This window comes from Stegodyphus dumicola, chromosome 3, assembly GCF_044657685.1.
Source record: "Stegodyphus dumicola isolate Sdum_Otavi_A_Nest chromosome 3, ASM4465768v1".
In the NCBI taxonomy this organism is placed as follows: Eukaryota; Metazoa; Arthropoda; class Arachnida; order Araneae; family Eresidae; genus Stegodyphus; species Stegodyphus dumicola.
Window position 1 is genome coordinate 31,552,316 of NC_140770.1, and position 15,525 is coordinate 31,567,840.

The window sequence follows — 15,525 nt, forward strand, 5'->3', positions numbered from 1 at the left end:
AATCAAATGTTATAAATCTACATTCCATAATCTGTACAATATAGATTTACCATTTAGTGAGTAAAGTGCTATTTTTAGGATACCTTTAGAATTATTAAATCATTTTATACATCTCTGTGGAAGTATTGTAATCATAGAAAATTTTGGGTATCATATTTCAATGAAAATATCTATTTTGACAGCTATCGAATGCAATTTAACGATCTTTTTGCACGATATCTGTACATAAGGACAGAATAAGTCTTCTTTTCCCTAAATGAATTATAAGATTGATTTAAAATCAATTCAGACGAGGTTTTTTTTCATGATGTGTTACATACATATGTATCTTGCATAACTCAAAAACAAGTAGCAATGTTAAAATTTTGTATATAGAACTGCTATAACATGTAGTTGTACACCACCTTTTTTGTTTGAAATCGGCCACACCAAATGTAAATATATATATATATACACGCACCCATTCTGTTACTCAGCTCGGTAAGTTTTTTCTTTTTTAAGTTCAGTTTTTTTTTTTAATTTTATTTTTACATGTTGATAAATTATGCATTTTTTGCTTTAAATGTGATTGAATTATGTTGTCATGTTTTCGTTAAGATTTTTATGCCGTTTTATGCCTTATGATTTTTTCTGCAATATTTATAGAATTATCAACAAATTAAAAGTTTAAGCCACAAGTTAAGCCTAATGAACCGCCATTTGTACATTTGAAACTCTGTAGAATAGTGAATTAAGTCAGTTTCTGCACCTTCAATGTCATTTTGCAAAATGGGACCAAAAGTAAATTTCAGTTTTGTGCACTGAAAAATCTGCCTTCTTGCCTGCTAGCTGATTTGTTTGTTTTGCATAGAAACTCTTAATTTTAATTTTAAAAATTGTTTTAACTTTATTTATATATTTTTCAATCCTTTTCAATATTTAATGAAAATATTTCAAGATTTTATGTAATTTTGCCTTGCCACGAAGAGATCTGAATTAATAAAATGAGAAATCTATCTCTAATGAAATTTGAGGAAATAAGTTTAAATAAAATGCAGCAAAAATTGTGTTTAATTTAATATTCCATGCAAGGAAGTCGTGATGTGTGATTTTTAATGAATTTGAAAGGAGGTTTGTAAGTTGTAATAAAATTTTTAAAAGCTTGAATGTTTTTAATTCTGTAAATAGTGTTCTTAAATTATTTTATCCGGATTGTCCTTACATATTTACAGATTCTATACTGTAGTTTCTGTATGGACTTACCTATGTACTCATAGTTTCTCTTTTTCCTTAAAACTTGATTGGTATTGAAATAATTTTGTTTCCATTTTGTTTTGTCAAGCTTTGTTGTTTCATTAAAGATGATTATATTCAAGTAAAACTGTGCAGCTGAATGAATAGGATTGCTATAAAATTTATTAATGAATTTTAAGATAACATTATTCTGTAAACATCACCTGAATATTTTATATGTCAAAGTAAATTAGTTTGCTTTTCTTGAAATAAATGTTCAAATTCGATATCAAATATGAGGCTCCATTAATTGTTGAATGGTTAAGACCAGTCAATACTACCTGCTGGTAATCTTGATGCAAGCGAACAGGCCAATTGCATGATTGACTTTCTTGGTTTTCCTCATGTGATTGTGAGCAAGGTTTATTTAAAAAGTCAAACCTTCCTTTAGGCAGGGTATTCCTTGTGTTCTTTGCCATTTTTAAATAACCTGTATCAAGTATATATAGCTGTGATACTTCTTTGGCAATATGAAGCACCTCGAATGATGGAACACAGAAAAACTTTATTTAACACTCAAAATGGTGACATACAAAACAAAAAGAAAAAAGAATTATAACATTTTAAAATAAAATATATTCTTCGTGCGAGAGTCGCACGTGGCACCGAACCTGGTTTCAAACATTGCCATTCATATACCTTAATGTTCATCTAATTAAATTATTTATTTTAAACTACAAGACTTTAATAAAGCTGTTACATAGCTCGAAATTTATCTTAGATTTATACTATTTGCTGATTGCTTTGTGATAGAACTTTATTTAACTCTCTAAATGCCACAGTATTTTGGATTATTTATTCTAGTTTGTTGTCATAAACTTTTATTCTTTAAGCTGATATTTACATCAATTAAGCAAGTAAGAAAACTAAATAAATTTTAAACCTGGTATAGACGAAGGGGGAAAACAATGTTTCATGATCATGTAAAGGTCTCAAAGACCCTTGAAATCATGCCACTTGTGTATGGGGGAGAGGGTATATGAAATTGTATACCACTTTTCCTCTGTAATCAATGTGAGTTTGTAGCAAAACGTCTGTATAAAATGTGTATTGTAGCATACCAATTACTTTATGATTTTAATTATTGTAAACCATTTTAGTAATAAAACAAAATTTTTTAATTGATGTTGTGTAGTTTCAAGTATTATATGTATTTTTATGCTATAACTGTTGGGTTTGTGCATTTGAAAGAGCCAATTTCATGTAATGTTTGAAATGACCTATGAAGACGCGTGGAAAGTAGCATCGATACCATGTTGATGACATTATATGCTTAAGAGAGATATAAGTGGCAAAAACTTCATTGGTCACTTGTCTGAGAATTGAATTTTTTTAAAGAGTTCAAACTAGGTCATTCTGCAGCAAGTACTGTAAAGAGTTTGGTTTATATATTAGCTAGTAAATGCATCATTCAATATTGATTTGCCAAGTTTCATTTAGGCAAGAAAGATGCATCACTTTCTTAAACTATATTCTGAAGCAAATTATGAAAATTGCCACCTAATAAAATGCCATATGGACTTACCCAGGCTGAGAAATAATAGGGGAAAGATTTTGCATCAAATTTTTAAAAAGGGTCTGGCATAACAATTGTCATATTTATTGGATGATTTAATGCATACAAACATCCAGGCCATATCTCAAAGCCTCTCTCCATTCTCAAAAGATGCTCATGCTTATATCATGGCATGTAGCTGGTATTATTCATTGTGTCTCTTAGCCAAAGTAAAATCATTCATTTGGATTACTGTCACATTAAACCGTGCAAAATAAAATAACATTAAATTACACATATGAGGACATTGACTATTTCAAATGCATCCCTAGTTATCACTCTGTCTACACATTCATTCAGAAGATATCCAAATTTATAATAATGTATTTGTTTTAGGGTATAGTAAAGGCATTACTGGAATTTCAGACAAAATTAGTAGATCATAATGTTTCGATATTTGTTAGAAGAGCTGGCCCTAACTATCAGGAAGGCTTAAGAGTAATGAGGGAAGTAGGTAAGTACCTTTTTGCTGATAATATTATAAAAATAAAAATGCTTCAATACATTTTTGCTTTTAAATCCTGCATCATGGAAGGAAGTTTGAAAGTTGTAATAAAATTTTTAAAAACTTGAATGTTCTTAATTCTGTAAGTAGTTTTCCTAATTTTTTTAAATCCAGATTGTCCTTACATATTTATAGATTTTGTTATATAAAAAATTTATGCACTTACCTAACTGCATTATGTAGCATGAAGGAATTTCATGAATTATGACTTAATATAATATTTTATTATCCATGGTTATCTGTCTAGTAGCAGCAGAAAATATGGATAAATCTCAAATGGGTCAGCAGGTAGTATTTCCATTCTGGTATGTATCAGAGGTAGCCCAAAATAAAACATTTGTCATGGAAAAAATTAATGAGGACTATACACCACATATTCAAGATTCCAGTCAAATCATATTGAATAATCTTGTTATCTTTTTTTCCCAACAACCTATTAATAATACTGAATTAAGGGGAAAATTGTACAGATCCTCTTTAAAATATATATAGGAAAATAACATGGAAGGTTAATGTTTGTAATTAAGTTATATTCTGATGCAGAGCACATTGAAATAAAAGCTTGACAATTAGTTGCCAGATAAATTAAAATGCAGGATACCTTAACATATTTACTTGTCATTCATCTTAAGGCTTATTCGTCATTCTTATAGGGTGTTCTTAAATGTATTGAGAAATGCCTTTGAGCACTAGCAAATAGCTTGAATTTTGGGATAACTTATAACAGCTGTAGAAATTTAAATTAGTATGTCTTTGATTCTTATAAAAGTCTGCCGTATGTTGAATCTAAAATTTCTGCTCTGTATATCCAATAGACAGTTGCATTCAGGTAAAGTTCTGTAAATTAAATTATTTTCCTCTATTTTTATTAATTCTCAATTATGATGAATTAAATTTTCAATTTGATTTTTACTTTCTTGTATGAAGTAAAGGAAGTACTGAAATCACTAAAAATTTTGGGTGTTATTTCGGCAAAAATATTCATTTTCACCATTTCTGAATCCATCTGGATCCTCCCCTTTTTTTCAATTTCAAAACCATTGTTAAAATTTTTTTCTGTGATGTCTGTACATACATAATGCATTTCACATAACTAAAAGCTGTAGGATGTTGGAATCTTGTATGTGGGACTGCTATAACATCTAATTGTGCACCTCTCTTTTTTATTGCAGTCGGCAGTACCAAACATATATATATATATATATACATCTCCTTACCTGGCTTAAAAGTCCTTATCCGGCCTTTATTTTCTCAATCGTTGGTTGTAGTCATATACATCTAATCACAGATATGTTTTGAATGGTGAAAATATTCATGTTTTGGCAATATCAAATTTAAAAAAAAATTCATTTTGACAAATAACGAAATCTAAATTTTAATGCAATCTCTTGGTTCTCATATTTATGTTTGGAAAAGTTTTATACTCGTTTTGAAAAAAAATTAATTTATAAGAAGTTTGGCTCCTATATGACCAAAAATTGACGTGGATATTTTATTTTAAAATTTGCAATTTTTGATGTCATTTTCAACTTGCCTTGAGGGATTAGTTAAGTTAGAATAATTCAAGGAAATATGTTTAGATGAAGGGCAGCAAAAAAATATGTAATTTCATAAGCCATACAAGGAAGTCGCAGTGTCTGCATCAGATTTTTTTTTTTTTTTTTTTTTTGTTTATATCTATGTACGTAAACTCTTGACTTTTAGCAGTGTTTAAATTAATAAAATATTTTATAGGGGGAACATTAGGAGTTCCAATTCATGTATTTGGGCCTGAAACGCACATGACAGCCATCGTTGCAATGGCAATGGGTAAGAAATCTTTACCAGCCATGCCAGAACCTACATTGACTACAGCAAATTTTCTTTTACCTGGAGGAATGATGGTAATTATTTTTTGGCAACTTTTATGCATTTTTTATTTTTCGTATTTGCTGTCTGTTGTATCATAGTGCAATTATATAGGTACATGTTATAAAAGTTTACAAATCTAATTTCTTCATTTGCAGCAATCCGCGCCACCAAGCAAATTACCTAGAACAGATTCGGGTAATGGATTTAGTTCTTCCATGGAGTATTCTCGAGCGTCTTCTGTTTCCTCAGTAAATGGGTCTGGTGTAAAACCGTTATTCTCTCAAGTAATTTTATGTGCTTTATTTTCCCCTTTATTACTTCCTAGATAGAATGTTTAAAAAAGAAATATATTGCATAATCATGTATGAAGTTGAGTTGTCCTACCTACTTTCTCCTGTTCTTTTGCTGTTTGTTTATATTTAAGGGATTAAAGTGACTTGGTAGGTTTTTGCCATTAGGAACTTTAAAAGCTATTTTATCATTTTTTATGCTACACATTAATAAAATAATGTACAATTTATATCATATCTATTATATTTGCATGCAAAATTATACGAGGTCTGTTCAATAAGTAATAAGACTAAAATTATATAAAATACAGAATGCCTTCAATCATCATCATTTACGTGGTCTTTTTCAAAATAACTATTGAGGCACGCAATGCATTTATTCCAAAGTTCTGTCCACTTCTGAAAAACATGTAAAAATCAGTTTTTTTGAGAGCTTTTTCAAAACTGCCTCCGCAGGCTTTACACATTCGTTGTTGCTTTCAAAATGTTTGCCTCGTAATGGTTTTTTAATTTCAGAAAACAGCCAGAAATCGCATGGAGCTAGATCAGGACTGTATGGAGGGTGCGGTAAAATCTGTATGTTGTTCTGCTGAAAAACATCCTGTGCGCAACAAGCAATATGTGGTCGGGCGTTATCGCGATGCAGTTTGGAAGCCATTTCGGAAGCAATGGACGTTTCTTTTGGATGTGCTATACCATTGTTCATAGGACATTCGTGTAGTACGAGCTGTTTATGGTATTATCGGGTTCGACAGCGTATTGATACATAACTTCTTCATAATAAAAAAAATTATGGTCATAACTTTACCAGCCGATTTCACAGTTTTTGCTTTCTTGGGAGTAGGGGAAGACGTATGCTTCCATTCACTACTTTATTTGTTGTTTCATGGTTGGGCCGTAGTGATACAACCAAGCGTTGTCTGCTGTGATGATGTGTTTTAAGAAATTGTCACCTTCTTGTTCCAGTCTTTCTTTCCATTCTATGCTGCATTTGCACAGGTGTCAACAATTTCAGAATCCATTTTTGGATTCAAACCACCAAACATGTTTCAGTTTGAAATGTTCTGCCATGTTTGAGTGAACACTTCCTACAGAAATATTCAAGAGAGCATGCAGCTGACGTACTGTAATTCTGCGGTGATAACCGCAGCTGTGTTAATCATTGTCTCTGTGATTGATGTTAAAGGTTGTCCCTCACGTTCTGTATCTTCCACATTTTGCCTGCTTTCCTTAAAAGCTTTATGCCAGCAAAAAACACTTGCCCTTGCTAATGCTTCATCGTTGAAAGCTCCACGTATCATGTCAAAGGTCTCGATGCTGATTTTTGCAGACTAACACAAAATTTAATCGCATAACGTTGTTCCGTCGATGCTTCTATTTCAAGAACTGGCCACGTCTCATAGGCGCCTGCAAACATGCTTCAGTTCAATCATGTGATACTCAGGAATATCAATCAGCCTGTGCACGTTATCTATCGGTAACTTTTGTTAATACAAACCACAACAGCCTACGCATATTTTGCTTCTTAATATCAGTTAATTAGAAATTTGATTATTATGGAAACCTTCAGTGTGTGGCAACCATCTGATAAGTTAATGTAGGGGGAAAACTGGCTTAAATTTTAAAAAGATTTCAATAAAATAAAAATTAATGTTTATATATATATATATATATGCAGCTTTGTTATAATACAGTTTAAGAGATGAAACAGTGGTATAGAAAAGCTTGACTATCCAGAATTCTTAAGAAATGCCAAATTTCAGATATGTGAAATTTGAACATATATAAAATGCAATTCACTTAGAAACACCATATAAACGGAAAAAGAAACTTCCAAGTCTAAAATTGTAAAAATTCTCATCTTATTTTTATCCATTTGAATACCAAAAGCCTACAATTAAAATAATGCAGGATTTCTAAAAAAAAATATGTAATCTGTACATAAAATTATATTTTTAAACTTTCAGCATATGAAAATAAAGCATCCGAGTATAAAATGTTGTAACAACCATGAGAATTGGCAGAAATGCTGCCAGACTTGTGGCAGACATTCTGGTAGGGGCTTAAAGTGAATAAATAGATCATTCTTTATTTAATTAGAATCATATGATTCAAGTTACAGGTGTAGCATATAAAAACTTATATTGCATATCATAATTTTGCACTTTGCATCGCTATTGTTCATTCATTTTCGAATAAAGTTGTTTGCAATGGCCATTAAGGCACATTTTCATTATCACCACTAACTTTGAAAATGCTTTGTGCTGTTCCTAGAATACAGACATCAAATTTTAATATTTTTTCCAACTTTCGAATTGTGGCATGGAGCCAAATCATGTTGAAATGCCCTGCAAAAGTTTTCAAGAATGGCACAATCCTATGTTGTTAAAAATTTCTGTATGTTTCAAAAATTCATCATTCTGTGAATAGAAACTAAATTTTGAATGCCATCTACAGTGAATAAACCTCAAAACATTTGTTTTTGAGATTATTTTGCAGTTTGTTGGATATGCTGAGGTCTTGCTGATTCACTCTTGTTTCGTCTAACAACGTTAAATGTATAACCATAAATAAATAAGCCTCATTCCTGTGACTTCTTTACTTCATTAATTCATTTATGGGTCAAGATTTGCATTTCTTTGTCTACAATAGCCATTTTTACTTCATGTGGAGTGTCAAAAGCTGTTTTTTAACCCTTTCGCGCCAACTGCCACGTCTATGTGCCAGCAACGAACACACTCACCTCCCGGCCGACACACAGGCGTGCCAGAGCATTTTCCCGCTGAGCGCCGACTGTCGTGTATTTGTGCCAGTCTCCTGGAACGTTTTTAAAACTATAATTTCTGCCACAAAATGGCACTGTATGTCCATATGGTTTCAGATACATGTACATTAGAAGAGAAACATGACTCACATACACGTTTTTTTGATTATATAAACAAACGGGGAAATAAATGTTTCCGAATGCCGTGATTTATGACGTCTCTTTAAATCGCACTTTATTCGCACGTGGTAGTCGTTTATTGTAAGTAGAGAAGTTTTATTTTCACTAAAGCGTTGGGTATTTCGGTTTGCAGTTCAGTTTAGAAAATAAAACTTTAATAAGAAAAGAAATCAGAGAAGAAGAAAGCTGAAGAAATTTAGAAAATAATTAGATTAGAAAATAATTAGATCTTGTTAGACGTGAATTCTTTCTGTTTTTACCGTTGCAATGTCGAAGCGTCGAAAATGTTTAACAGAGCATGAAATAGCAGAAATGATGCAAAATATTTCAGATATTGATTCTGAAATTCTGATATTGATTCTGAAAGATTAACTGAAAGATATTTTCCAAAACTTTGTTCAGAAGAGACTGATAAGAAAATGAGGCGACGATGCTTCGTTTGTTCACATTCCCAGAAAAATCCTCCAAAACGGCAAATGAGTTATTACAAGTGCAAGGAATGTAACGTAGGACTGTGTGTAGATCCCTGTTTTTAAATTTTTCATACGAAAAGAGAATTTTAAGTAATATATTTAGTTTTCAGATGTTAAAAGTCATAAAATGGTGAGTAATGAAAATAAAATGTGTAAAATATGCATTTAAACAAGAAATAAGGTAATTAAAGTATATAGTATAAAAATATCTATAAAGCATAAGCCGTTTAAATACTCTATAGAGCATTATTAAACAATGCGTTGATACTTCGGAAATTTCATGGAATTAGGCTTAGTAGCAAAAAAGCCCCCAGCCCTGGACAGATGCTCGCGTAAGACACTGCCGGCCTCCGCGATAAGCGCCCGTTTGCGCTACCCGGCGCGAAGGGTTTAATTGTCTTTTTTTGCCTTCCCCCATAGCAGTGAGAAGTCTTTTGCACATTTGAAGGAGAAATATAAATATTGATAAACAGATCTCTTTTAAGGTTTTCGCTAGTTTTTGTTGGATTAAAAATGCCATTTCGGAGTAGGAATTGATCAGATTTTGGAGTTGTTTCCCTTTTTCTTCCACATTTGCCCTTTGAGAAAATTATCCAATTCCATTGTCTCTCCTCAGATTTTAAGAAATATTCAATTTTCCGGTACTGATCTCTAAAGCAGCATTTCTTACACTCATGAATGTGTAACTGTTAAGTGTGACAATCTTTGCTCTCTTTCTAGGCATTATATCCATTTTTAGTATACTAAAATGAACAATGCAAAAATGTATTTAAAAGGTATGCAAAAGTAATTTCATCTTCTCAGAGAAATAAGCTTAAAAATGATATAATAATCCTAACTTATTGTCAAAACCAATTCTAAGTATTCGAAAGCATAGATTCAGAGGACATTAAGGCTGATAAAATTGCTTTGTGAGACCTGCCGGAACCAGTTGGCAAACAACTTAAAATTCTATGCAAAAATCACTTTGTCCCAATTAATTTTCACACTGTAGTAATGGCATATGAAGAGTTAAAATTTGTAAAACTATGTTTGTACTGTATAATTTTGTGTCAAAAATGTTTGTTTTAGAATACAAAGGCAATTGTTTGGGGCATGCAAACAAGGGCAGTCCAAGGTATGCTGGATTTTGATTATGTATGTTCTCGTAAGGAATGTTCTGTTGTAGCAATGGTTTATCCTTTCACTGGAGATCACAAACAAAAGTTCTACTGGGGTCACAAAGAAATTCTTATTCCTGGTTAGTAGAAAAAGTTATTTAAAATAAAGTTAAATGAATCGAAACAAATTTTTTATGTATGTTTTCATGAAATTAATCTTTGTTTTTTAGTATATAAAAATATGTCTGATGCAATGAAACGGCATAAGGAAGCTGATGTTATGATCAGTTTTGCATCTCTTCGATCTGCTTATGAAAGTACAATGGAAACAATGGAATATCCACAGGTGAGAAATATATTTAAGTATTTGGAATTGCTAATTGGAAGTTTCTATCAATGTTCACTAGTTATCTTTTTTAAAATTTTATTTTACATTCTTGTGACAGATCAAAGTGATAGCAATAATAGCTGAAGGCATACCTGAAAACATGACTCGGAAAATGATAAAAATAGCTGATCAGAAAGGTGTGACTATAATTGGTCCAGCTACGGTAAGTATTTTGTTCAAATAAGCTATAAAAATACAAGTTAATTAAAATGTGTGTTTCTGTAAAAATTTGTAGGATATTTTTTTACTTCATATATATTGATTTTTTAAATTAAAAAGTTGGGGGAAAATAAATTGCTTAAAAATGCTGTCTTCAATAAACCAACTTCATGTAACCAAAAGATTATTATTTTTGAACTCCATTAAAGGGATAGTAATCTTTAGCTTTCTGCTAACTTACAGCATAGTTATTGGGTTCATAATGTTGCTGTTTTGCAACAGGGGATTTTTTGCTGTACATTTATAAGGTGGTCTGCTGTTACAAATCAAAGTAATAGCCTCATAAAGTACTGACACATTATGTATACCAGTTATTGTGTACATCAATGAAGAATATTATTGAATATTTTAACCCACTTCTTTTGGTTACTAAAAGAATTTTAAAAAAAAATACTGACATATTTTTTATATAAAATTCCAATTTCAAGGGTAACTAGCATTCTAAGTTCTCTTTTTAGCCTAACTTCATATTTTGCACTTGCGTGTGTGTTTCAGATATGCCTTTCAATGAACATTTTATAATTCTAATTACGGACTTTTATGGCTTTATACAAGATCTACTGGAAAGTTCTGTCCGACAGTGTGATTAAAGCACGTACACTTGTGTTCATTTGCATCACGTCTTTCTCATTGCATTTATACAAATATGCTCTACTAAATAAACTGAAACAAAATTATTTCATGTCATTATTGAGATGTGATCATGTAAACATGTCTACGAATAAAAGTTCATTTACAACACTATTTTGTGTGAATTTCAACAAAGAAGAAATACTGGAGAAGCCTGTCAACATTTAGTGAAAATTTTGTATGGAGATGCAGTTTGATAGAACGTGCAGGAGATGGTTTGAAAAATTTGAAGCCTGCTCTTTCAATCTTAACGATAAATCACGCTTTGGGCAGCCACTTTTGATTGATGGAGATATTGTCAAGACCGTGATGGAACAAGATCATTTGTGGACAACACTATTGATTGTGGAAAAGCTCAACAACCATTTCAGACCATATTTGGAAACCAGTATTAGTCTATATATATTTCATACGCGTGCTTCATCATTAGAGAAAAATTTGCATTTTCAGATTGTCATGCACATCTCTGTTTGGAACAAAAAGAACCCTTCTTGGACAGGATAACAGGTGGTGAAAAGTGGATTATGTATGAAAGCACTAAAAAAAAGAGCACACTGTCAGCCTAAATAAGAGAATGCTACAGATATGGTGGGACATCCAAGGGCCTATATATTAGTCTTTTGGAAAACTCTATTCAGAGAGATAATCACAGAAAATGGATGATTTAAACAAAGGAAAGAGGCCGGGAATGTTTGATAGGAAGCACACCATTCTACATCCTAATAATGCCAGATTACACGCTGCTTTGATGACTTGTCCAAATCACAGAACTTTGTTGGGAAAATCTGGTGCATACACTATTCTCGTCCTCCGATTATCACTTGTTTCTCTTCTTGCAAAATTTTTTTAAGGAGAAAAAATTCAAAACTTGGCAGAAGGCAGCCAAGCACTACTTCCGTTCTTTGTCTCTAAGGAGCAGACATTTATCAAAAATGGTATTTACAAAAGACCACCATACAGTCAAAAGATCATAAGTAATGATGGAAAATATACAATAAATATTAAGCAACTATTGTAGGTGTATTTTTTAGTGTATTTAATTTGGCAAAGCACACGAGGGCTATCTGTCTAAGGGAAGGGATGCCTTCGTGGAGGACTTTCTAAGGGAAACTGGCTCGTATACACATTACACATGGAGAAAACCACAACTATTGTAGGAGGTAATGGTTAGAAATAACCACAACTTCTTACAGACATATTTTGCTATTCCAATTTGACATCTCTTCTGGTCAGATTCTTCCATATACTAATTTTTTTTTTTAAGAAAAATGTGTGTAAAACTTTCTTGTGGTATTCTAAGACTTGCATAATTTGACTAACTTTGTTACATATCATCAGAATACTTCATATATATATATATAAATTTATGATGAATATAATTAATATATTATATTTTAAATATGTAAAAATATTTAGTTTTAAAATGTTCCTTATGGATTTCAAATTAAGAGGTACATTTTATTTAACTGTACTAATTTGTAAATCTTTTTTATGATTATCAGCTTTTAAAGAAGTGTATAAATGTTAAATTGAATAGTTAAATCATAAGGAGGAAGATAATGATATTTTTTATTTCATTAATTTAGCATTTAAGGATTCTGTGCCTATCTGTCTGGCATTTTCATACTCACTTCAATCACTTCAATCCGAGCTAATATAAATTTTTGCACCTTTTAGTAGATTTAAAATCCCTAAGTATTGAAGTATTTTAATTTTTCAAAAATTAGATTTTTTATGTAATGCAGTAAAATTCTTTCTATAAGTGAGAATATAAAAATGGTTCTCAAATACACATTAAATTTCCTTGCATTATCAAACTGCAAAATGTATCCAACAGAAACATACAAATTAATAGGAAATACAGTCAAAAGTCTTCCGGACTTGTCGGGACTTCGGCGATTCTGGATTATCGGTTTTTCCGGATTATAGATCATCAGTTTAAATCTGGTAAAATAGCATGCAGAAATTATAAAATTAAAAATATGAAACCGTAATTTATGAAATAAAGAGCAATTATGATCTAAATGGTATCAAAATTTACAAAAAAATTTATTTGTTTACTTTATTAAACATTTCTTTCAACGTGCGCATGCGTAAAGCATGCATTGTGCATAATCGAAATTAGAAAATTGCAACCAGAGAACTATTTGATGTGTATTCGTGATATTTATAATGATGAGGAATCTATTTAAATCATATCAAAGACGGAGTACATCGAGATGAAATACTATATTTTGTAAGGAATTATAAGCTGAATAAAATAAAAACATCTGCCTTGAAGATAAGGATAGTGCTAACAGATCAACTTCCAGTTCATTGTGTGCTGCGATGTCCCTCCCCCCCGCCTAGTGATGGGCAACTTTGGTACTTTCTTGTACCCGGTACGAGAGTAACAAGTACAGACAAGTACCTGGTACAAAATACCCATTACTCAAGTAACCGTTACTTTGAAAAGTACCAAAAACCGATTTCAAGTACCGAGTACCTAAGTAATGATTTGGAGTACCGAAGTAACAAAATACCGGAGTAACGGTTTGCTGTACCAGAGTACCCTAGTAACAATTTGGAGTACCGAAGTGCCCTAGTAATGATTTGGAGTACCAAAATACGCAGCTAACGATTTTGCGCACTGAAGGAACTCTGCCACGTCACCACGTGTTTGTTTGATTTTATCTGCACGGAGTAGATTTTGAATATCAAAAAACATGTCAACTACGGAAGTGTCTGAGGAGCAGGCCATTCATGGACACAAGAAGCGCATATCACCATTTCGCAAATACAACCAGATAATACTGTCCTTGTACCAAAACCGAAGTGAGCTGAACCTCATCGATCCTCCAGTAACGAATACCGAAATACTGAGAAGAGACGCATATTTTCGTTACAAAAGAGTGAATACCGAAAAGCACTCGTTTCGGTACAGAAGTAACGAATACCGAAAAGTACCCGTTTCGGTACAGAAGTAATGAATACCGAAAAGTGCCCGTTTCAGTACAGAAGTAACGAATACCGAAAAGTACCCGTTTCGGTACAGAAGTAATGAATACCGAAAAGTGCCCGTTTCAGTACAGAAGTAACGAATACCGAAAAGTGCCCATTTTGGTACAGAAGTAACAAATACCGAAAAGTACCCGTTTCGGTACAGAAGTAACGAATACCGAAAAGTACCGATTTCGGTACTGAAGTAACGGGTACTTGGATGTACCGATTTTCAGTACCCGTTACAAAATACCCGGTTCGGTAGTACCGACTCATCACTACCCCCGCGAGAGCAGCGTGAAATTGATAAACAGATTTCGGAATGGTTAGATAAGCAAAGGATATGCCTTTATCCATTTTCTGCAGCAATTCAACTTTTTGTTTGATGGACATCGAAACATGCTTTCGCTTTGTAGATCCTTTGGCAGCTCCAGAATCGGAAATTCTTTTTGACATAATTTCAAGCTTACTTTTAATAAGCTTGAATAATAAGTTTAAGCTTTTAATAAGCTTGAATAATAAGCAAGAATTTTAATAATAAGTTCAAGCTTACTTTTATAAAATTGCTCTAACAGTCTGCAAAAAATAATAAGCCGGATCCAATTAGAAGATTAAGGAACGCATATGCGCATGCGCAAAGGTATTATGCGCATTTCTGCGCAAATCCATTTATGCATGTCCAGAAAGTTGGTAGGTCCGGATTATGGACACCTGGATTAAAGACTTTTGACTGTATATTGTTTTAATCCATGTGTGGGCATTTATGGACAATTTTTATATGTTATAATTCTGTACATTCTAAGTGAAATTAGTATACTGGTATTTGAGAAATATAAAAATAGCAATTTAATTCTTTTGTGCTTTTTATATATCAGTGTACTGATTTCTGTTAGAATGCTTAGGATTATTCATGCATGTCCAGAAAGTTGGTAGCTTTGAGGTCCGGATTATGGACGCCTGGATTAAAGACTTTTGACTGTATATTGTTTTAATCCATGTGTGGCATTTATGGACAGTTTTTATATGTTATAATTCTGTACATTCTAAGTGAAATTAGTATACTGGTATTTGAGAAATATAACAATAGCAATTTAATTCATTTGTGCTTTATATCAGTATTCTGATTTCTGTTAGAATGCTTAGGATTATTCATTTAATTATGCGAGTGAATTCATATCTCCATATTTAGTTTACATGTTTTCCGTAGATTTTAGGTATACATATATTTTTTATATTATATTTATACATAATTTGCTTAAAGATTTCTCATAGGTTTTAGAGAGATCTTTAAACTAGTTGTGCACCCTGTAATTTTGAAG

General features: G+C 31.9%; 1 protein-coding gene across 3 annotated transcripts in view; it reads left to right on the forward strand.

The window, feature by feature from the left end:
- ATPCL (ATP-citrate synthase) overlaps window positions 1–15,525 on the forward strand; it is a 116,837-nt gene that overhangs the window by 69,206 nt on the left and 32,106 nt on the right. For all 3 annotated transcript variants that reach the window (XM_035353069.2, XM_035353070.2, XM_035353073.1), the window contains exons 12-17: window positions 3,164–3,281; window positions 5,067–5,215; window positions 5,339–5,467; window positions 9,962–10,130; window positions 10,221–10,336; window positions 10,437–10,541. In XM_035353069.2, coding sequence (XP_035208960.1) covers window positions 3,164–3,281; window positions 5,067–5,215; window positions 5,339–5,467; window positions 9,962–10,130; window positions 10,221–10,336; window positions 10,437–10,541 — 786 coding nt within the window. The remainder of the gene's footprint in view (window positions 1–3,163; window positions 3,282–5,066; window positions 5,216–5,338; window positions 5,468–9,961; window positions 10,131–10,220; window positions 10,337–10,436; window positions 10,542–15,525) is intronic.